The 24,317-nt window shown below is 43.7% G+C and overlaps 1 protein-coding gene across 3 annotated transcripts; it reads left to right on the top strand.

The window, feature by feature from the left end:
- The first annotated feature begins 4,662 nt into the window (after window positions 1–4,662).
- POPDC2 (popeye domain containing 2) lies at window positions 4,663–23,175 on the top strand. Of its 3 annotated transcripts, none has more exons than XM_032150089.2 (4): window positions 4,663–5,319; window positions 10,671–10,779; window positions 16,578–16,986; window positions 22,670–23,175. In XM_032150089.2, exons 1-4 carry the CDS (start codon window positions 4,829–4,831, stop codon window positions 22,753–22,755), a joined length of 1,095 nt encoding a protein of 364 aa, XP_032005980.1. In that variant the 5' UTR covers window positions 4,663–4,828; the 3' UTR covers window positions 22,756–23,175. The 3 variants fall into 3 exon arrangements, with proteins under 3 accessions (XP_032005980.1, XP_032005979.1, XP_058294127.1); XM_032150088.2 differs by having other exon boundaries at window positions 16,578–17,127; window positions 22,670–22,762; XM_058438144.1 differs by lacking the exon at window positions 22,670–23,175 and adding an exon at window positions 21,791–21,864 and having other exon boundaries at window positions 4,672–5,319.
- The last annotated feature ends 1,142 nt before the right edge of the window (window positions 23,176–24,317 follow it).

Here is a 24,317-nt window from a genome sequence, read left to right on the forward strand (position 1 = left end):
ATTACATCGTCGCACAACTATTCAAGCCTGGATGAAAGGTAGGCCTGCTATCTATCAGGGAGTATACTTTTTCCCAGAAGCTCCCGCACGTACTTCCTCTTACATCTCATTGCTCACAGGTCTACTTTTGTGCCAGTCGCTATCAAGAGGAATGAGATATTGTGCTTGGCTTCAGTCAGTCTTAGTTCAGGCTCTGGCAACTTGAGGAAAAGCCCACCTTCCTTAACATACTGCCCAAGCAAAATTAGATTTGCATAAACTGAAGAAAAAGGGGAAATGGCTATGGAAGACGACCAATAGTGTCTGCTTAAGTTCAACTTGACACTATGTGTCCAGAGCATAAAATTATGCCTCTGTTCTATTTTAGTATCTATACTAGGAAAGCGTTAACCTCAAGCTCAGTGTTTCTCAAACTGTATGTGGTGAAGAACCAGCTTTTTTCCCCCCAATTCATCACAGATCTAACCCTAGGAAAATGAAATAAGCCCGTACAGATTTTAAAATATGCTATACAAACCCAGAATTTTTGTTAGTTCAAAGGCCATTAGTTTCTCTGTGAAATTGCTATAAAAAGTGTCTAAACTCACAATTTCTGTCCTTACCCCAGCGTGACTGGTAACAAACAGTTTGAAGACCAGGCTGAGTTCATGACCACACTTGTTGACTCTGGTGACTTCATAAGCTGTCCCCAGCCTGCCTCACCTGCCTCTTGTGTGCTTCTCCTTTTGATTCACCTACAACAAGCTGTTCTCTGTTACCAGAATATGCCACATATTTTGTTTTACTTCTGGGACTGACTTTACAATCTGTTCTTTCTTCCTGGAATGCCCTCCTCTAGCTGGGGAAAACCTACTCATCTTTTTAGACCAGATTAAAAGTCACCTTCCCTGTGATGTTTTCTCATGAAAAAAGTATTTCTTTAAGAGACAGTGGTCTCACTATGTTGCCTAGGCTGGTCTCGAACTCCTGGGCACAAGTGATCCTCCCATCTCAGCCTCCTAAAATACTAGGATTACAGACATCAGCCATCACGCCCCCAAACTCATGAATTTTAGTTAGGTTATAGCAGTATAGTAAAAGTCCCTACGGATTGAATTATTTGCCCCCTATAAGTGTTTTTTCTTTGAATCCTAAGTACACTTATTGGATTACAGTTTCTGAGTTAGTATCTGGGATAGACTGAAAGTTTCTTGCAGTGATAATTGTCTGATTCATCTTTATATCCCCTGTTCTTGGAACACGTAGTTTGTCCTGAATAAATGCCTATTGAATTGAATCAGCTCAACAAATGAGAAAACTTCTGTTTCTTTCCTTTTTCTTTCCCAGTTGTTTTTTATTGTATTCTGCCTTTATGTTTGTGTATTTCCTTATAAGAACATACCATTTTGACAGACAATACATTTTTTCTTTCCTTTTCTATCAAATCTGGACTTAAACAAGACACAACTTTTCATTGTTGTGTTCTGATCACAGGTCCTATCCTGTGGGCATCAATGTCACTATTACTGCAGGCCACTATTACTGCAGTGTAATGTCACTATTACATGCACCCATGATTCTCTGACATGTATGCCACCCTAGCAATGTACTCAAATTTCCAGCAGCAATAGATGAGCTTGTATATGCAGACATGTAAACTCCCAAAAGTACCTGGTAGGATGTTATTAATATACTGTAGAGAATATACAATTCAGAGACACGCTGACCTAGGCTTTAATCCTTATTCACCTACTGACTAGCTTTGTGACCTTGGGCAAGTTCCTTAGCCTCTCTGAGCCTGCTTCTTCTATTAAAACAAAAAATAGGTATAGTAAGATAACATAAAACAATAGCTGCTTGATAAATGTTAGTCCCCTCTGCTGAGATAGCACATATTTGGATTGACAGGAAAGCAGGCTGAGTGCAGTCTGGACAGCAGGACAAGCGAACCATAGAGTTAATGGGTCTGCCTGTCTCTTTAATGGGTCAGGGCCAACCTATTTGGCAGGTCTCCTAAGAAAGATGAGCTGCTTTGAAATTCTATCTTGGGCAGAGCTTTGGTTGCTTCTTCATTTCTGTGCTTCTGACTTCCCTGCTTACAGCTGGCAGGGACAGCTACTCTGGAAGCTCAGGGGCTGCATGTCTGTGATAGAAGGATGAGCAGCTACTGCTTGTTAAAGTAGGGGGGTTGTTTGGGAGGCAGGCAAGTGACATAAAAACAGTATATGGAAATCCCCAAACCCCACTGTTAAAATGATGTCAGGGGTCCAAATCATGTCCATGGAGTGACCTCAATGACATTTCTTCTCCAGATACCCTAGCTCTTTCCTTTACTGATTTTTTTCCTCTTAACTTAGAAAGGAGGAAATAAGGTATATATTTGTTGGTCAGATGATTTTAATTAGGTTAAGAAAAAACTGGCTTCCTTCAACATGCCATGCATTTTCATGCCTCTGTGCCCATGCTTCTGCTGTTCTCACCACTAGAAATGCTGCTCTCCCTCTACCTGCCTGGTGAATTCAACCCCTAAACCTCAAATTAGAAGCCAGCACTTCTTTGCATCTTCCCTCCCTGATGCCACCCTTCCGTCTAGGCTGCCACCATCCTTCAAACTTAACTTGGTTATTGTGCTTCACACACTGAACTGCCTTTGTTTTTTGAGGTCTCTTTACCCTAACAGGGTGAAAGTTTCTCTTGAGGATCTTTGATCCCCAAGGGCTTAGCTCATAAAAGGCACTCAATAAATATTTTTTTGAGTGAAAACATCTCCTTCTCACCATATTTGACAATTTCTAATTTCTCATAAATTTTCATCAAGTTATAGCAGCATGGTAAAAGTCCTTATGGATTGAGTCCTTGATTAGTTCTGCGAGGTTACTAAGCATCCCGCCTGTACTTCAGGGGCAATAGGAGTAATGGGAGTAAGTGCTAACCCAGCAGCAGGGAGGAAGAATCAAGGAGTCATTTGGAATCCATAGAGTCACATTTCTTTCTTTCTTTCTTTTCTTTCTTTCCTTCTTTCTTTATTTCTTTCCTTTCTTTCTCTTTCTTTCCTTCTTTCTTTCTTTCCCTTCCTTCCTTCCTTCCTTCCTTCCTTCCCTCCCTCCCTCCCTCCCTCCTTCCTTTTTTTTTTTTAGACAGAATCTTGCTCTGTCACCCAGGCTAGAATGCAGTGGCACAATTTTGGCTCACCACAGCCTCTGCCTCCCAGGTTCAAGAGATTCTTGGGCCTCAGCCTCCCCAGTAGCTGAGACTACAGGCGCTCGCCACCACTCCCAGCTGATTTTTATACTTTTAGTAGAGACAGGGTTTCCACCATGTTGGCCAGGCTGGTCTCAATCTCCTGACCTCAGGTGATCCACCTGCCTTGGCCTCCCAAAGTGCTGCGATTACAGGTGTAAGCCACTGTGCCCAGCTAACATTTCTTAGCCTAATGTTTGCATACTCTAGCTTTATCTCTTGGCAGCCCAAAGTAGATTCCTAGGTTCAACCAGAAGTTCCTTGAAAATTGTGAGACTTCATAGAAGTGTGGAGTTGGGAGTCATGGATCTAGTACTGTACTTCCACTTACTGGCAAACCCCTTGGGACAGAGTATTAAGTTTGACAGACTTGGGTTCAAATCCTGGCTCTGCCACTTACTATCTGTGGAAGTTTGTTACCTCTCTGAGCCTCAGTTTCTTCCAGATCTAGAAGGAGAATAATATTTATTTTGAAGGGTCGTTGTCACAACTAACTTATAAGTGTATAAAATGCCTAATCTAGGTTTGGCACTTCATGGGTGTTTAATAGGTGGGAATTATAATTTGGAAACACTGGAGTGGGTGGGATGATGATCTGGGCAATGTATTATTATTTGTTTACTCTTACCAGATCCAGACATATGCAGGGAAAGCCAGCTTAGAATTCAAAAAGCCGCTTTACATAGCTACTTTTGTTAAATGGATGTCAAATAAATACATAATGATATTTGCAGTGTGGCTTAATAAAGGCCTTCAGGGGGTTTTCCAGCTTTCACTGTTAGGATTTTTTCTGATAATAGTCCCATACTTTCCTACTCTGATGTGTCCTCACTCAGGAGCACTGTCTGGCTCTCCCCACAGGGAGCTCGGGACAGTTTCCTGCCTGAGGTGTTCAGGTGAATTCTGTGCTCACTTTTCCTTTCTCTCTCCTTGTCTGTCTCTCTCACCCTGAGGTCTTATCTTGTCCTCTGGGAGGTATGTTAAGTGCTCTGCCAGGCTGCCTGTGCCTGGCCTGTTTTTTCTCACTGCCAGTACCTCTTGGATTCCAATTCCAAACATGGTATCCATCTGGGGTCACCCTTTCTTCCGGTGCCAAGAGAGAACACATTCCAAATGGAACACAAGTGTGCCTCCCATGCTGGCTCTCCTCATTCTGCTTGGGAAAAACAGAGAGCAGGATGTGGCCGTGTCATCCCACACTGCTGGACTTTTCAGTCCTGTAGTGCTACTTTCCCTTGGGACTATTTAGGTTTTTCTGCTAAGAACCAAATTTGAAGACTGTCCCAAGAAACGTGGAACCAAGGAAGCTTGCCAGAGCCCTGCAGGGAGAGCCAGAGCCTTGCTGAGACAGCGGGGGTGGTGGGGGTGTGTTGGGGGGTGTGAGGGGGTGGGGAGAGGGGGAGAGAGAGGTTTTTAAATTCTCCATGAAGTGTACTATGTTCCATCATTCCTTCCCAAAGCCACCGGAAGCATTCCTTCTAGGAAAGGTGGAGTCGGTGGTGAGAAGCCGGAGGTGAGAAGACCCCTGAGCAGATGGATTCATTCATTTTCTGAATTTCCTATGTGAGGACAGTATTAGAGCCCAGTGAGGCTTTGAGAGGCCCCAAAGATGAGCACCAACAGCAGCAGAGTGGGCCAGCTTCTCTTGCAGGGTTCAGCGTGCATTAGCTGGAAGCAGGATGTGGAAGGGGCTGTCTACCACCTAGCCAACTGCCTCTTACTCCTGGGCTTCATGGGGGGCAGTGGGGTGTATGGATGCTTCTATCTTTTTGGCTTCCTGAGTGCAGGTTACCTGTGCTGCGTGCTGTGGGGCTGGTTCAGTGCCTGTGGCCTGGACATTGTTCTTTGGAGCTTCCTGCTGGCTGTGGTCTGCCTGCTCCAGCTGGCACACCTGGTATACCGCCTGCGTGAGGACACCCTCCCTGAGGAGTTTGACCTTCTCTACAAGACGCTGTGCCTGCCCCTGCAGGTGCCCCTACAGACATACAAGGAGATTGTTCACTGCTGCGAGGAGCAGGTCTTAACTCTGGCCACTGAACAGACCTATGCTGTGGAGGGTGAGACACCCATCAACCGCCTGTCCCTGCTGCTCTCTGGCCGGTAAGCTACTCTGTCCATTGCCCAGAATTTCTTTCCCCAGCCCACACTTCTCATTTCCTAGTGTGTCCCTTTCCATTTCATGTCTCTTTCCATTTCGTGTCCCCTTCCACTGAGGGAAGGATGTGACAAGTCAAACAAACCAAAATAGATTTTTCTAAGAGTGGGGTTGCTTCCTCTTTCTTGGCATTTTCCAAGAAGAAACCAGTTCATGAGGCATCTTGGTTGGCAAGAATGATTGTGTGTGCACTTGCTGCTGGAAGGTGTGCAGTGCATGTGTCTTGAGCCTGGGCCTTAAATAACTCCTCTACCATCACCACACACATATCAGTGTGTCATGCCTAAGCTGCAGCAATATCTCTGTAAGCTTTGAAAAACTAACATTTCAATAAGGTTAATCTGTTCCTTATTCAAATTCAACATTTGCTAAGCACCAACTATATTCAGGGAACAATGCCAGAAATGGGAGGTCGGGGTAGGGGGGTGGTTCTCATAACCCCTGTTCCCTGCCAAGGCATCAAGAAAACAGCCCCACTTGTGTTTGGGGTACCTGTATGCAGCCAGGTAGGGAGAGTGAATACCCCTCGCCCACCTTTCCATTTCCAGTTGTTCTATTGAGGTTCTTACAGACTAAGAAGTCAAGTACAGTACTGTAAATCTGGGGGCCCAACAATGGGAGAAGAGAAGTGATAGACCTATCTCATCAAGGCTTTTGTGGAAGCACCGCCTCTTTTGGAGAAGGCTGACAGTCAGATATGGGCAGAAATGGTCTTAGTCAGGATCAGTGTATGCCCAGTCAACCTGGATGTGAATGTTGGGCATTGATTTCTTCTGAGAAAACATCACGGGGCTCTGTGCTCCACACTTAGTAGGCAATTGTGGATTTTTTGATACTGCCCTAGTGGCTCTTGAGCCCCACAACCCCCACTCCACCCGCTTTCTTGAGACCAGGAGAATGTGGTAGAAAAGGTAAGATGGTAATTAGAGGCTCCAATTCCAAGAAAAAAAAAAAAAAACAAATCCAGATAATACTGCCAACCACACAATGGAGAAAAAAGTTTGACAATGATGCTAATGGTACTACAACTACCACTAATAGTAATAATACATGTTTGTGTATTCGTTTATAGAACCTGAAGTATCATGTATATATGTTTTGATTTTGTTTGAACTCAGAGGTCCTGGGTTGAGTGAGCTATGAGGGGAGACATTTTGTGAGGGTACATTTCATTTCATTTATTGGTGAACTGAAAGTGTAAACCAATGCGATTATTTGTAAACAAATATAGGTGTAAATACAAATACATATAACTATTGTGAAAATGTTTGCACCTACAGTTCCATGCTTAAAGACAATTTAGGGAACTTGCTCATTCTTGAGACCCATGATGTTATATTATAGCTCGTCTGTTCAAAGGAGGAAACTGAGACCAGCAGAAGTGCTCCCTCCAGTGTAGGGTGCTCATTTGCTGGAAGCATGTATGGTTACTGTATAGTTCAGGTAGGATAGATTTACTGTAAACTTGTATAAGATCACTTCCCAGTGAAGGGGAGAGGGGGGCTTGCCCTTGGTGTAGCTTTTCCTGGTATACTTAGCATCAAAAGGCTGAGTCAGAAATTAGACAATTTTGATTTTTTTTTTTCCTGCCTTTCAAGGTTTGGAGTAAGAGTTTTGTTATCTTTCAGTGTCACCCTGTCTCAGCTTTGCTGAGCTGGACATAGAGGAAGAGGCTTCTAGTCTATGACTAGGCTCTAGTTTTAAAGGAGAATCGCTGAACCTTGGGCTGGTTACAGTAAGGGACCAAACATCTCAAAGCAGCAGACAAGAACTTTGTGCCAGGAAGTGGGGATTCTTGTGCAGACTTCCACATCTCACATGCACACGGTTCTCTAGAGTCCTTCACTCAAACCTCAGAAGTCTTTTTGTTTTATTTTAATAAAGGAAACCAACCTCTTTCAAAACTCAGAGAGGCAAAGTGACTTTCTCAAAGTCTGCCACCCTGTTAAGCAGTGCTTAACTTAGACAGTTTCTCTCATATAAAATTCAAAACACAAACTTCCACATATACAACCCCCTGAGCAGGCAACTATCTAAGCTATTCATATAGGAAAAGATCATCCATCATCCAGTAGATCAAGAAGGAAGAAGAAACAGATGATAAAGGGCACAGCATTCTGATTTAAATGGCTTCAGTGAGCCATTAGACATTATCTACATTAGACATTATCTACACTCTACGGTTGTCACTCTTTAGTGGCTTGCCTGGGTGGCCGAAATCCTCGCCTAAGGATCTGACATGTGCTGCAGCAGCGCCATTCTCTTCTGCTATCTTCCTTTCCTATGGAAGCTTTTCAGTGAGGTTTTGATCCCCTTTTATGGTGACACAAGTGAATTTGTTCCTTGGTTTCCTTTGTTCATTTATTCATCCTTCGTTTCTTGCTTCCTTCTTTCCTTCTTTTCCCCCTTCCATACATATTTATTCAGAGTCTTGAATAAAGCTCCTGTCTTCCAGGTTTAGGTTGTCAGATAATAGGTGCAATTGTTTTTTAATTGGTGATGGTCTTTGGTAATTTGTATACACGCATATATACCTAGGCATTCATTAAGAGCAAGACTCAGGAGTGCTGATATCCCATTGGCCAGGACTTATCACTTGCCTATGCCTAGCAGCCAGGGAAGTAGAGAAATGTTGATTTTTGCTCTGCAGTCATGTGCCCAGTTAAAATCTAGCACCATTAAGGAAGAGAAGAAAGCAGATACTGGAGAACAGACTGCCACACTGGATTTTCCAGATCTTTGTTCATTCCCATCTTTATCTGCTTCTCAATACCCTTTGCATCCCTCAAAATTCAGCTCAAATGTCATCTCCTTCGAGAAGTCTGCTGCCCAAAGAGAACCAATCTCTCTCCTTCCTCTGTTACTGTTCCACAATAGCACCTATCACACTGACTTGCAGCCAGTTATTTATGTGCCTGTGACTTCCACCAAATTGTGAAATCCTCAAAGACAAAGACCAGATTGTGCCCATCTCTGCATTCCCAGATCTCCAGGAACACGGGAGATGGTCCAGGAATATTTGTTTAGCCAATAAACCTCCAGAAATAATGGAAGGATATCTCCCCCAAATGAACAAGGTGTGCCTTAGAGATCTTTTTCATCTTCCCCCTTTGCCTAATAGAGGCACCCCATTGCCTGATATAACTCACTTTAGAAGAGAGGTTAAAGTTGGAACTCTGAGTTTTCTGGGCGGGGGTTGGGTGGGGGGGAGGATAAAGCCCATACTGGATTCTAATCTTTTTCCAGATGTGGCCTCACATCTGAAATACACTCCCTGTCCTCAGGCATCATCAATGTCATGCCATCAGTTCTAACAAGTTCTCACGGAATGCAGTCTTTCTGCCCTGCAGGGGCAAAGCACTAGGCTAGGTACAGCCACAAGGGTACAAAGGCAGCAAGCAGCAATAGTAAGGCTTCTAGTCTATGACTGGGCTCTAGTTTTAAAGGAGAATCGCTGAACCCTTAAGTTGTGAAACCAAGCCTGTGGTCATGGGCAAGTCAAGAGCAGTTGTTTAACCTGTTGGTAGTGTGGGATAAGAATATTCATAAAATTAAAGCAAATAATTAGGATTTCTGGCTGCAGCCACAGTAACCCACTCTAGCCAACAGAAGGAGGAAAAAAGGTCTTTATTTAAAATGATACAAGGATTTCTTATGAAACTCAAGGAAAGACATGCACCTGAGCCTCAGGTAGTACTAGAAACAAGAACATGTCCTGCTAGGACATTCTATGTGATTTCAAGTTTATTTTCTCTATAGCCAGTTGGGACCCATGCTTTTCAAAGTCTGAGTTACGTGATAAAAAAAATTTTTTTTAGTTCCTTCAGGGAGGAGTGTGTTAGTTTTGTTAATGCCTGATAATTGTCCCCATGCAAGGCATGATTTACACTCAATTCCATTTCCAGATTCCCAGGGAAGGAGTTTGATTGGCTCAGCTTGAGTCAGGTGTTCACTCTAGGACCACCAACTGAATAGGGTGCATGGGATCTCATTGTCTAAAGAAACAAGCTGTTATTGTCACCTGTTGTTAGAGAGGTCCGGGAAGGGGTCATGCTAAGAGAGTCCACTACCATCTACCCAAAGCTCTAGTAATAGGGTGGCAACACGGTGTTGTGCTAAGAACATAGAATTTTAGTTCTGCCACTTGATCGCTGTGTAACCTTAAGCTTGCCACTCAACCCTTCTGAGCACCAGTTTCCTTAGCTATAAAATACAGAAAAGAATAATCTACCTTGAGGTGTTGTGAACATTATATAAGAAAACACTGGTAAAGTGTCTAGCAGAGTCTGGCATATAGTGGACTTGCCACTTCCTTCGAAGTCTACAAAGTGGTTAAATGTAAGCATGAATCTTCATGTAGCTAATGGGAAGGGAGAAAGGAGAATCTGTGGAGCAGCGGCATCCAACAGAACTTTCTGTGATGACAGAAATGTTCTAGATCTATGTTGCACAACATGGGAGTCACAGGCCATATATGGCTATTGAGCACCTATAATGTAATTATGTAAGGAACTGAATTTTTAATTTTATTTAATTTTAATTAATGTGAATATAAACTTAAATAGGCAGCAGCGTTCTCTTTTTCTGAGACAGAATCTTGCTCTTTTGCCCAGGCTGGAGTGCAGTGGTGTGATCTCAGCTCACTGCAACCTCCGCCCCCGAGTTCAAGTGATTCACCTGCCTCAGCCTCCTGAGTAGCTGGGATTACAGGCACTCGCCACGATGCCTGGCTAATTTTTGTATTTTTAGTAGAGATGGGGGTTTCACCATCTTGGCCAGGCTGGTCTCGAACTCCTGACCTCAGGTGATCCACCTGCCTCGGCCTCCCAAAGTGCTGGGATTACAGGTGTGAGCCACCACACCGGGCCAGCAGCAGAGTTCTTGAGCAGTAGTTTCTATCCTGGCTACCTATTAGAATCACTGGGGAGATGTAAATACTAATAACATCCAGATCCTACCTAGAGAGATTCTTGTTTAAGTTCTCTGGGATAAGGCCCAAGCCTACGTGCTTTTTTTAAAAGCTTCCCTGGGGCTTCTACTCTGCAGCCTGAAGTTGAGAACAACCAGTAAGGAGAAGGAGGAGGAACATGAGGGTTCAGGAAGTCTCAGTGGGTTCCTTTTCTGAACTACTTGCATGCAGTAACTAGGCTGGCTATTCTAGCTTTGGGTTTTACCATGCTTTAGGCAAAGTATTTCTACAGGAAGATTCATGTTAATCAGCAACACCTAACTTCAGCATGGGTAGCTTGGAGAGCCATTTTCCTTTTCCCACGTGATCTCTTCTCTTCCCTTCCAGGGTTCGTGTGAGCCAGGATGGGCAGTTTCTGCACTACATCTTTCCATACCAGTTCATGGACTCTCCTGAGTGGGAATCACTACAGCCTTCTGAGGAGGGGGTGTTCCAGGTAACAGGGAGCCTGGTGGCAGCACCGCCTCACCCTGTCCCACTGTAGCCCAGCAATATCCGTGCCTCCATGTTTCCCTTCTCACATCTGTCCTTCGCACCACTGCCAGTGTGAAGCTACAGGTGGGGGCACTCTTCCTCTGTGAAAGAGTTCCTGGGCTCCTAGCCATAGGTGAGATAGGGTAGGAAGATGCTGGCCCCTGGGTAGACCATGTTACTTGTATGCTTAAACTCTTCTGGAAGACCCTACTGCCACAACATAAAAACCCACACTCCTTATAGGGTAACTTAAACCTTTTGGTGCTCTCTAGTCACATTTCCAGCTCTCCCTCCTTCATGTTTTTTGCTCATACTAGCCATGCTGAACCACTAGTACTTCCCTAAACACACCACATTGTTTTGCAGCTCTATGCTTTGGCCCCTACTCTCCCCTCTAAATGCATTTCCCCTTCTAGATGAGACCATGGCACCTCACTTCCTCTGTGAAGCCTGCTTCCACCCAACAGCCTCACCAGCTTCCACCCCACAGCCTAGCACTCCCGTGTGCCTCTTCTAGTCCTTTTACTTATGCTAACTGGTGCACATCTTGCTCTCTGTTCTAATAATCTGGTCTCCTTTCTGTCTTCTGCACAGTGAACTCTTTGAAGTAAAAATCTAGGCTTTTCCCTCTCTGTTCCCAGACTCTAAAGGAAAGTACCTGGAGCACAGCAGCTATTCAGTAAAGAATTGCTTGCCGGGTGCGGTGGCTCATGCCTGTAATCCCAGCATTTTGGGAGGCTGAGGCGGGTGGATCATGAGGTCGGGAGATCGAGACCATCCTGGCTAACACGATGAAACCCCATCTCTGCTAAAAATACAAAAAATTAGCCAGGCTTGGTGGCGGGCGCCTGTAGTCCCAGCTACTCGGGAGGCTGAGGGAGGAGAATGGCGTGAACCTGGGAGGCGGAGCTTGCAGTGAGCCGAGATTGCGCCACTGCACTCCAGCCTGGGCAACAGAGCGAGAATCCATCTCAAAAAAAAAAAAAAAAAAAAATTGCTGAACTGGTTTGCCACTGGGCAGCTGGTGTCCCAGAGGACTCCATAGGGCATTCACATACATGCTCCAATGCAGGTGCCTGGCTGCCTGGCCCCTACTCTTATCTCTGCCAATCCCTCAGGCTTTGGTCACTTTCTTCATAGCTCTCACTTATTGAATGGCTAGCATGTGGCAGGCACTACATATCATATCGCCTCATTGATTCTCATAACAACTCTATGGGTTGAATATGATTTTTACTCCATTTAACAGCTGAGGAAACTAAGGCCCAAAAACATCAAGTAATTTGTCCAAGGTCTTCAGCTAGAAAGTGACAAAGCCAAGTTGCCTGGATCTACCATTTCTGTTCTTTATTAAAATGGGAGGGTCACCAGAAAAGTGGAGTTTACACACACACACATACACACACACACGCATGCACACACGCACACACACATTCACTCACCCTTTTAAGGACTCCCCTGCCTGGATAGTTTGCTGGACCTGGAAACACTGGGTTCCACGTGTCTCCTACTACTTTTATCAGGGAGTCCCTCAAGCCAACATATGGGCCAACCCCAGAACAGACACAGACCGGGCAGTGCTACCTGGCAGGACCTGCTTCCACCCCCACCCTGACACTTGGCTCTGTGATGATGGAGCCTGAGAGGCAGTCCTGATCCCACTGCCAGGGTCACCAGCCGCAGACCCACTTCCATCATGTTCCTACCCTGACCTCCCTCCACACACCCTCCCTAACTAGCCCAGAAACCTTCTTCAGGAACTCTCTCAGGCACATGAGAACCTCCAGGAGGGCTGAGTCAGGACCTGAGCCAGCTGGACCAGGGCTCTTTCTGACACTGACACAGAGGAACAGGTGGTGGCTAAGCCGGGTGTCCTCCCCTAAGTTGTGCTCAAGAGGAAGGGCTGTAACCCCACATGGCCTCTCAGCCTGGAATGTAGGTATGGTCATATTCCTCCCATTTATATTTTTAGCGTGTACCTCCTTTGGGAGCAATGAGAGCCACACATTTGCTATTGGCTGTGTAAAGTCCCATTTCCTCTTTGTAAATGTCAAGTGTTATCTTAAGTTAGAGTTCATCCTGTCCTTGCCTTTTGCAATTACATAGTCTTTGTTGACTGAGAGCAATCCACAGTGACAGCCTAAATTATAATTCACGTTGTACTTAGTACAAATCAATCAGCATTCCACCACACCTCTCGACAATTCATTTAAGTCAGAATTCATTGTGTGTTCCGCACTGTGACACTCATTAGTCACCAAGAACACAGCACAGGAGGGATCTCACAGAAAACATCACTGTTTTTCTAATTTGCATCCTATGTTACTGGACCTAAGTCCTATTTACATAGGTTATCTCATTTAATTCATTCAACCAACATCTGAGGTGAGTATTAAAAAAAAGCTAAATACTTGTCAAAACATTACAACAGATATGTCTATATATATGGGAGAACCAATCAAGAAGCAGATTTCAGGAAGACCTTTGGGGAAGGATTTTATACAGGACATGAGAAAGCAACATTAGAGGCTGTGCGCGGTGGCTCACACCTGTAATCCCAGCACTTTGGGAGGCCGAGGCAGTTGGATTATGAGGTCAGGAGTTTGAGACCAGCCTGGCCAACATGGTGAAACCCCATCTCTATTAAAAAATACAAAAATTAGCTAGGGTGGTGGCGGGTGCCTATAATCCCAGCTACTCGGGAGGCTGAGGCAGGAGAATTGCTTGAACCTGGGAGGTGGACATTGCAGTGAGCTGAGATCGCGCCACTATACTCCAGCCTGGGTGACAGCAAGACTTCATCTCCGGGGGGTGGTGGGGGCGGCGGGAAGAAAGTGACATTAGGTTGTTTTGCAATATACAAGATTGGCTGTCTTCCCTTGATTCATTTATTCACTTCAGTAATATTTATTGAAAACTTAGTATATACCAGGCACTGTTAAAAGGGCTTGAAATATATCAGTGAACAGAACAGATGAAGGTCCCTCCCCTCATGCAATTTACATTCTAATGGGGGAGACAAAAAGCCCTAAGCATAATGAATAAGTAAATTATATAATATGTTAGAGGATAATAACTGCTAGTTTAAAAAAAAAACCTAGAGTAGTGTAAGGGAGATATGGTTGCAATTTTAAATAGGGTGGTCATGGAAATCCTTGTTAAGCAGGTAACATTTGAGCAAAAACCTGAGAGAGGTGACAGGTGGGGTCTGTGACTATCTGGGAAAAGCATATGAGACAGAGGAAAGAGCCAGTGCAAAGGCCCTGAGGTGGGGCCAGTGTGTCTGATGCACAGAAAGGAGGACAGTGGACCTGGAATGGAGAGAGGAAGGGGAGGGAATAGCAGTAGAGAAAGTTGGAGAGGTGACGAGGCAGCAAGATCATGTAGGGCCATAGCATATATTGTCTAGATACAGCCAAAAGGATTTTCTAAAGGGTTGGATATAGTATGTGAGAGAAGGAGAAGATCAAGGAAGACTCTAAGGCTTTTGGCCTGAGCAACTGGACGGGTGGTACTGCTGTCAACTGAGACAAAGAAAGCTGCAGGTAGAGCTGCTTTCGGGGGACTAGGAAGTTCAGTGTTTGATGTTAGGTTTGCATCATCTGTGGACATTTGAATGGAGATGCTGCGTAGGCAACTGGATATTTAAGTCTGGAATTCAGGAATGAGATCTGAGCCTGAGACATAAATTTGGGAGTTGGTTGTATGCAGATGATATTTAAAGCCATTGGATAGGATGAGCTCACCAGGTGAGTGAGTGTGGATGGAAGAGGGAATGGTTCAAGAGCGGAGCCCTGGGATACTTAAGTGGTGAGGAGTTGGAGAGGAAAGGAGGAAGCAGCAAAGGAGCTTGAAAAGGAACAATCATGAGATTGGACCAGGAGTGTATGGCATCCTGGGAACCAAGTGAAGAAGATGTATCAAAAAGGAAGGGGAAATTGATGATGGCATGAAAACTGACCATTAGACTCAGCAGCTTAGAGGTCATTGGTGACCTTAACAGGAACAGTCTTTGTGGACTGCTAGGGACAAAGTCTTATTGGTTTAAGAGAGTGAGAAGAGAGGAATTGGAGACAGTAAGTATAAACAGGTTTTTTTTTTGTTCTTCATGAGTTTTGCTAAAAAGGGAAGCAAATTAGTGGAGTGATAGCTAGCCAGGGAAGTGAGGTCAAGAAAAAGAATTTTTATTTGTAAAATTTTGTTTTATTTTAAGATGCAAGAAGTAACAGCATATTTCTAAGAAGGTTCACAGTCTTTGTGTTTGGCTTGAAGACATTATTTGCTTTCGGCTTAGTTATTGCTCAAACACACCTGCTTCATATTTGGTACTCTGATTTCTTGTTTGGGAATTGTTCATAAGTACATCTAAGGCACAGGCTATGGCAGATGTGACAACTACTTGCTGAACTATTAGTAATGGACAGATTGTATTATTTGCAGAATTCTTTCTCATGAGGCAAGAGAGATTAAGTAATTTATCTGACATCATACAGCTGATAGAGGTAAAGCTGAAACATGAAACCACTTCTGGCCTCGATAATGTAGTTTAGGTCCTGATTGCAGTGCTAACAATTAGTGGGGAAAAGTTGACAGGAGGAAAGGAATAAAGAATGTGGGGGAGGGGCATAGCAGAAAGGAAGGAAGAGAAGAAGAGGGTAATGGAAGATCCGGTAGGCAATGCAGGAATGAAAAGGATTATATATAATCTCTAATAAAGAATGTTCGGAAAGCTACCCTACTTTCAGTTTGACAATTCATATAAAGTGCTTAACACAACGCCTGGCACCTCTTGACAAATATTAGCTGCTAACATCATATCATCATCATTTCCACTGTCTCCAACCACCAAAATATATCATGAACTCTGGTAGCCCAAAGTATTAGGGTCAATTAGATTATTAAAAATTGTGTGATTCTGCACCCTTTTCCTGCACTGTCCTAAGCATGTTTCCATTTTGACCCCAGCTTTACCACTCATCATTATTGTAACAAGGATTTATCAAGCACCTGCTGCATGCTAGGCACATGTTATTGCTTATTTCCCATGCAAGCATAATTTAGCTTTGCATCATGGGCCCACAGTGAGTGCTCAGAAATTCGTAGATGAATAAACAAATGGAGAATGGGGTGCCCTTTGATTTTCTACCCTTTAGAGTTTGTCTTCCTCTACGCCCTTTTTCTGATTTCAGTCATCAGATCCTTTTGGTTACTTGAAGTGGCCAAGTTACAAGCAATTTCATGGACCTGAATCCCAGGCCACATGATGTAGCTTGGCATACCTCATCAGAAGCTTTTTCTCAAACTGAACTTTCCAACTCTTTTTGTGTCCCTACCCCAATATCTTATCCTTCCTCATTCTTAAAATGAATAGTTGTCAGCATTTCAACCACTCTTCAGAGCACAAGAAAGCCCCTTCTTTCTCTAAGACTCAGAACCTTCTGCAGTCATTAGTGGCATTAGCCACGGAACTACATAATTAGAGCTGAAGAAAGTGGATGTGGAAACTGAGGCTCCGGGAGGTGATGGGTGAGTGAGTGAATGGCTGATTCCAGGGCTCCTGACACAGGACACCCCCATATCAGTGCACACAAGTGAAAGTCATCCACTGGACCTCCTCCAGGCAAGGCCATAGAGGGGTACGCCCACACAGCTTCTTCAGTAAAAGTACAGCTGTTTGCCAAGTGACTGAATGATCTCTGTGCTCAGCATGGACAAATTTTCTAGTTTAAACCTTTACTGTCTTCTTCTGACCCCTCTCAGGTCACTCTGACTGCTGAGACCTCATGTAGCTACATTGCCTGGCCCCGGAAAAGTCTCCATCTTCTTCTGACCAAAGAGCGATACATCTCCTGCCTCTTCTCGGCTCTGCTGGGTTATGACATCTCGGAGAAGCTCTACACTCTCAATGACAAGCTCTTTGCTAAGTTTGGGATGCGCTTTGACATCCGCCTTCCCAGCCTCTATCATGTCCTGGGTCCCACTGCTGCAGATGCTGGACTAGAGTCCGAGAAGGGTGATGAGGAAGTCTGTGAGCCAGCTGTGTCTCCTCCTCAGGCCACACCCACCTCTCTCCAGCAAACACCCCCTTGTTCTCCCCGTCCAGCTGCCATCAACTTTCCTGCACCTCCTACCCGGGCCAGGTTGTCCAGGCCAGACAGCGGCATCCTGGGTGAGGACTCCACCAGTCTGGTGCTGGAGGATTTTGAGGAGGTGTCAGGATCAGAATCGTTTATGGATTATAGGAGTGATGGGGAGTACATGAGGTGAAGGGAGAACTAACATGGGCACAGCCACCGGCTCAGGATCCTATGTAAGTACTCAGAAGGCAGCCGCTGCACATTCCTGTCAACAGCTGGCCTTAACTCAGCTTGTTAGGGCAAAAAAAATCATTCGTGGAACATCTCCTCTTAGAAGACTCACAGAAAGTGGCATTAACCCAACTTTGCAGATAGCAACTCACTCTGGGTGCATGCAAGGCATGAAGGGATTTTAAAAACTGTGATTGCATTTTGGAAAGTGGGCTGGTTGATATGTTGAGCAGGCAGGTAGATTGTTGTTTTTTTGCAAGTTTATTCTAATAGCTGAGGCCACAGCTGGGGCTAAAGGGGCTTTTATTTGTGGCATGCATTTTAAAAGAAAAAGAATGTGGCAGGGTTCTAATTCTGATTGCTTGTCTTTCCTGGTATAGAGCCCATCCTGGAAAGCAGTTGTTATTTAGCCTAGACTGGGCAGGGATCTCTGTTAAAATTGCGTATTTTAAAGAGGATTGTGATTATGAGCTAATAGCTCGGGGAGGAAAATGTCCTCATCTTGCTTTCCTCTCACCCAGTGGAGAATGTGTTTGTTGATCACACAGAGGACTAGATACTGCTATGATTAAATGTTACTATGATCAGATAGGTATATGGCAGCCTGGCTTTCTTCAGTCACCCACATCTGTGAGAGGTAGGATGTGCATAAATCCTGGAGGGCCTAACAGTGCGTGCAGGATTTCCCTCACAGAATTTCCCTCATCAGAGAGTCTACAAGAAAGGCTGTGCCCAGTGGTTCTGGGAAATTGCTCTCATGTTCCCCCGGCTGCCCTCACAATGCTGTGACGTTTTTCTCTGTAACTCCACCCAACCATGATGTAGGCCTGAATTTCCTGAGGAAAATCCCATTGTTCCCAGTTTGGAAGGCGCTTCCCACCATTCTTTAGAAAGCACCAATAAATTACCTGAGAAACTAGCCCAGTGAGGAAGGCCACCAGAGTACATGAAATGAATGAGTGAATGTTTGTCTATTTTGAAAAACAGGTTATATAAATGATGAAAGAGGCCATAGAGATGACTGATGAAAGGTTAGAGATTTGGTTTTGTAGATATGGAATTTACAATCTCCTGTGTTACCAGCATCCTTAGAACCACAGTTCAGCTGATTCTGAGGTAATTCCAAGGATCAATCTAACACCCCAGATCACTTTGTTGAGTTCCCCCAAGTATGCATTGGCCACTCTGATCACTCCTTTCCCTCTGTGCAGCTGTTCGCCTTCCTACTCGTTCATCCTGCATCCACGCATGCTCCTTATGTCCTGTGGATCCCTCTTGGTCCAACTTGCCCATCCACCTATACACTCTCTCTTCGACTCACAGCAGCTCTCTGTTTTCTCATGTTGTTCTTCCTGGTTTTATTCTCTTTTCTTGGTTCTATTTTTCTCTTCTTTCTTCTCCAATTTCTTCTCAGTCCTTGATTGCCTCAATTTGCTGTTCTTTTCTTTTTTCCTTTTTTATCTTAAGACAGGGTCTCACTCTGTCACTCAGGATGGAGTGCAGTGGCATGATGTCGGCTCACTGCAGCCTCTACCTCCAAAAGCTCAAGCGATCCTCCCACCCCAGCCTGCCAACTAACAGGGATTACAGGCACATGTCGCTGTGCCTGGATAATGTTTAATTTTAAAATTTTTTGTAGAGACAAGGTCTCCCCATGTTGCCCAGGTTGTTCTCAAACTCCTGGGCTCAAATGATCCTCCTGCCTTGGTCTCCCAAAGTGCTAGGATTACAGGCATGAGCCACCATGCCTGGCCAGTTTACTGCTCTTAAGTGTCCATTTTCTTTGTCTTCTCAATTCATTTCTCCCTCTTCACTTGTCTCTTGTTTTCTTCCATTTTATTGTTCATATATTTATCTCTCCGATTACCTTTTTTCTTTTTCCCACTTTTTTTGCCTTGCTGTATCTATTCTTCCTCCTAAACACCCTGTACCCCCATCTTATTAGTTTTTAATCTTAACTCTTCCAAAGATCAGTACTTTTCCCTCTGCCTATAAAGAAAACCATTCAAGTGAAGGTGTAAAATCCCCAGCTTTAGGAATGTTTTCCAAACATCAGGAGGCAGGCAGCATGGTAAATGAGAAAGAGACCAGGACTGGGAGTCCAAAGTCCTGGCTTCTATGTCTAGTTTTGCTACTAATCAAATACGTGACTTTTTGCAAACCATACAACCTCGCTAAACCTTACTTTCTTCATTTGAGCGTGTTGGACCAGCTGTCCCCAGGAACCCCCTTGGATTGATCTGAGAAGGCAAGGATAAGTTTTTCAAAGGAAGAAAAGAGGAGTAGTCAGTCCACAGTTCAGTAGACACAAGCCCCAGGACATCTGAGTGTCTTTCAGCAAGAACTGTCTGTGATATTTCACTACAATTTCTCTGGCACCTTGGGACTCTCCCTAGCCCTTGTGGTGGTGGGTCTTGCTTAACTAGCAGTTCCCTCCATTCTGTGCCTGTGAAGAATCTATCACCTACCATGTGATTACAGTGCAGATTTTTTTTTCCTTTTCTTTCTTTCTATTTTTTTTTTTTTTTTTTTTTTTTTGAGACGGAGTCTCACTTTGTCACCCAGGCTGCAGCGCAGTGGCGCAATCTCGGCTCACTGCAAGCTCCGCCTCCCGGGTTCACGCCATTCTCTGCCTCAGCCTCCCGAGTAGCTGGGACTACAGGCGCCCGCCACCGCGCCCCGCTAATTTTTTGTATTTTTAGTAGAGACGGGGTTTCACCGTGTTAGCCAGGATGGTCTCCATCTCCTGACCTCGTGATCCACCCACCTCGGCCTCCCAAAGTGCTGGGATTACAGGCATGAGCCACCACGCCCGGCCTACAGTGCGGATATTTTATGAGAGAGGAGATCACTACTCAGTCCCCAAGCCCTCAACCCTTAATGCATACTATCGTATGAAATGCCTCTTTCCAAATTCAACCTTTTCTAAAACTCAAGATGAGAAAACTGCTGATGAGGCTCACTTTCTAAAATACCGGAATTTGCAATATGGAGAGAATAGTTTTTCATGTTTCTTTGTTTAAGCAATAGAGAGAAAGGAAAATTATATTGTTTACTTTTCAGGCCATAGAGGTTTTCAGAACAACTTGAAAACATGATCATATTAGCCAAACTTCTGACAGTTTTCGATGTAGTCTGTGATCATGGGATAATTTAGCCTCAGTACTTTTTCTGGAATTGTGTTTTGGATGTTTGGTTTGACTTATTTACCATCAAACTTGCTATAAGGTTATTACTCTAATGAATAAGCATATTCCCTTATGATTGGGAGCAATTTACTATTGTTTCTTTCATAAAGTAGGGCACCATTCACCATCTATTTCCTGGCTCTTTAGTTATCAAAATTTTAAACTCATTACTATTCATCCCGGCACAGCACTTATATGAGAGGCATGAAGCTGGCTGAATTCTGCATCATTAGGAATGACACAGCCTCATCACATTAACACCAGTGCTTGTCTCTCACACCAATCCAAATTAAGACCAACTGAAAATAGAGTTTCCTCTGGAGCTCCTTTTTGAAGAGACATATGTTTTTTAGTCTGGTGGTACCCAAAATTGAACAAAAAATGGGTGCTGCTTCTCTCAACAGGCAAAACTATGCTGCAGGATAATGTATTCATGCAGGGTCTTCCAGCCAGACCCCAAATTATCCCTCCCTTCACTAGAATTTTTCTGTTTAATTCTGTGGCCACTCTGCACAGGGATCCATTCTGTGTCTTACTTACAGGAGATGCTCAATGAATGAGGGACTCATCTTCTAGAAATGCAACTCCAAGGTAGTCTGTTGAGTGAAATAATGAATCCATTATCACAAAATAAATTGAAAGCTGTCTGACATTTGGACAATTTTTATTTTGTTTCACATTGTTCTGAAAACTATACTGTTTCTTTTCTCCCTATTATTTAAATAAACAAATGATGGACAGACTACAAAATGGAGGACCCTCGAGGTAAGGGAAGGAGCCCCTCAACAGGAGGATCAGGACATAGTACTAAGGGCAAGAGGAACGATCCAATCAACACTTACTATTTACTGTATATTTTAGGCATGGTTCTAGGTAATCACGTGATAAGTAGTTGAAAGAACTGAAAATGTTTTATCTGCAAGAAAAGGGCAAGTGTAATATCTTCAAATTTTAAAAAGAATGTGAATTAGAATTTGACTTAATTTGGTATAGTTCTTGTGGGCAGAAATTGAATTGAATAGGCTGAAAGTTATAAGAAGGGTTTTAGATCAGTATTGATACTGGATTGCTCATGGGTGGTGAGAGTTACTCATCACTGGAAGAGTTCAAACAGGGGCCATAAGAAATCTCAGAGATTTTATAAGATGATTCACACTCTGGGAAAAGGATGCCTTGGATTATTGCTGTCAGGGTACCTTCTAACTCTAGGATTCTGTGGTTCTGAGATCTGGACTCTAGTCTTGCCACTCACCTGCCATCAAGAACAGGTTCCTCATCTGCAGGACAGGACCAAGATGGCTCTGTCTACCTTACCGGGTTGCTGTGAGGAGTGATTGTGATAAAATACATAAAGGCAGTTTTTAAACTGTGAAGCACTAGTTAAATGTGTAGCGTATTTTAAGATTCTGTTGTATGTACAATTGTTTAGCAGTCTCTCTGTCTCTCTCTCTCTCTCTCTTTCTCTTTATTTTATCAGAGATAGATGATTTTCCCTCTTATTTCCCCCAGTTTGGCTTTTCAGGGAAGGTGGCAGCTGGCAGAATCCCCTGACAACAAAAGGTACAGCAAAAAGTGGAGGCCTAAAGAAAACATGTGCTAGCTCTTTAGCCCTTGAATAACTAAGTCACACTGCTCTCCTTCATCTGTTTGGGAGGAGGCAGATTAGAGTCACACTGTCATCATGCTCTTCATCTCAGAAGCAGCTGTAGGTTTTTGGTAGCTGTCAGTGCTAGCAAACAGTGCTTTTCTCACAGAACTACTGGAAAGAGTCCTGGCACAGAAAACTTGCTCTTGAAAGTGGCACAGCCAGAGCAGGGGTCTCTAGAGGGTCGTGCCACCTCTACCTGCCACAGGTTCCATTGTCGGTCAGGTAAGTTAGAGGCAACAGTTCCCCACCTGCCCTCTGGATCACAGCAGCCTGGGGCTGCTCCTGAGTCATGTTTCCACTGCTGTCTTACAGGCCTCATTTTCCTACCCATCTTTCTGTAAAAATAAAAGTCAGGAGTCTTATGAAACTTACCATTATTCCATACAGGCTTTTGGTTTTTTCTTTAAATTAGATAGGGTTAGGTAAGAAGTAGAGTTCTATAGAACGTTCATAGGAAGCAACAAAAGTTGATCTCTTGGTCTCTACAATAGGAGAGGATTGGGCTAGATACCTTCAAAGCTGACTTGCCCTGATATTCTAGTATGAAATGATTCAAAGGTATACCTGCCCCTATCATGTCAGGCAGTGAGTACAGTTAAAACATTGGGAATTGGTAAAGGAAAAGAAAAAAACTGAAAAGAACCCTTTGAAGTTAGACAAATTGTCCGGAGACATAGTGCTAAAATCTCCCTCTTTTTCTTTCCACAGCTTCTAAAATTCCTCTCCAGAGCTACTGTCAAGTTATATCCAGGGGACAGGCCCCTTTGGCTCCAACCCACACACCTGAACTTTAAGGATCACGGGACTATCTTCTCTGTGGCCAGCGCAGCTCTCATCTGTGTTCACAGAATGGCCACTGATAGGCATGCCTCTTTTCCCACCCACTGGAAGGCTCACAGGCAAGGTGAGAGAGGACACAGAAGGTGCCAACACTGTCGCTACAGTAAAGACCTTGAGTGACTTTGAGAAATTCACCCTCACAAGCCTTCCTTCAGGAGCAGGCACTGGAAGTGCAGAGGCAAAGATTCTGTCCTTTACCAGCTGCAGAATCTTGGGCAAGTTACATAGCCTCTGTGAGCCTCATCGGTAAACAGTGGAGGTTATGAAACCCACCTCACAGGGTTGTTGTGAGGATCCGATGAGTCGATTTAGGTAAGCACCTAGCACAAGGCATAGTACCAAGTAAGCACTCAATAAATCACTCAACTCCTTTCCCTATGTTGTTTCTTTGCATTGTCTGAAAGGATCAGTGAAGTCAAAGATCCAGCTTTTCACTGGTGGTTATTTTTTATTTTTCAATTAAGATTGAAATTTATGGAAGTGGAAATTTAAAAACTTTGTTTTCCCTTAGGCTGTGACATTCAACTCACAAATCTCTTTTTCTATTGATGAACCTAGTACTAAGCAATAGTTTTTAGAAGGACTTTTACAAACTTAGTTAATTAGGTTTTCTTAAACATCTTAAAATAGATTTATAAATTTAATATATTCTATTTTCCTTTTTCTTTAAATACTTCAACATATATTTCAGTTATCTATTGCTGTGTAATATCAATCCCTAAAATAGTGACTTAAAATAGTCCTAATAATTTGTGGTGCTCATGAGTGTGGGACCAGACTGGGCTCAGCTAGGCGGTTCTCCCTCAGGGTTTCTCATGTTGTTTCAGTCAGATAGCAGCTCAGTCTAGAATCATCTTTAAGGCTTCTTCATTCACCTGTCTGGGAAAACTCAAACAGATGAGGGCTGAAACAGCTGGGAATCCTTGGGCATCTCTCCCTCTCAATAGTTTTTTCATTTTTGTTGTTGTGTGCTCTTTGTATGAGTATACCACAATTTATTTATCCAATCTACAGTTGATGGGCATTTGGATAGTTTCCACCTTGGGGCAATTACAAATAGTGCTGCTATGAACACTCTTGTACCTGTGTTTCGGTATGCATATGTATACCTTTCTTGGATATATACCTAGGAATGGAATTACTCAGGCATTGGGTATGTAAATACTACAAGTTTTTCTAAGTGATTGTACCAATTTGCATTTCCTCAAGCACTGTATAAGAGTTCCAGATGCTTCTCATCCTCAGCAATAGTTGGCATTGTCATTTTTTTTTTCATTTTAGTTATTTGGTCATGTTTAGCAGTATTTTTATTTTCCTGATGGGTTGAGTAGCTCTTCTTTCTTTTCTTCTTCTTCATTTTTTTTTTGGCCATATGGATATCTTCTATTGTGAAGTATCTATTCTTGTTTCTTTTTTTGTCCATTGCTCTTTCTTTTTTTCTTTCTTTTTTTTTTTTTTTTTTTTTTTGACAGAGTCTGGCTCTGTCACTGAGGCTGGATGGAATGCAGTGGTGTGA

This window comes from Hylobates moloch, unplaced genomic scaffold, assembly GCF_009828535.3.
Source record: "Hylobates moloch isolate HMO894 unplaced genomic scaffold, HMol_V3 SCAFFOLD_4, whole genome shotgun sequence".
NCBI lineage: Eukaryota > Metazoa > Chordata > Mammalia > Primates > Hylobatidae > Hylobates > Hylobates moloch.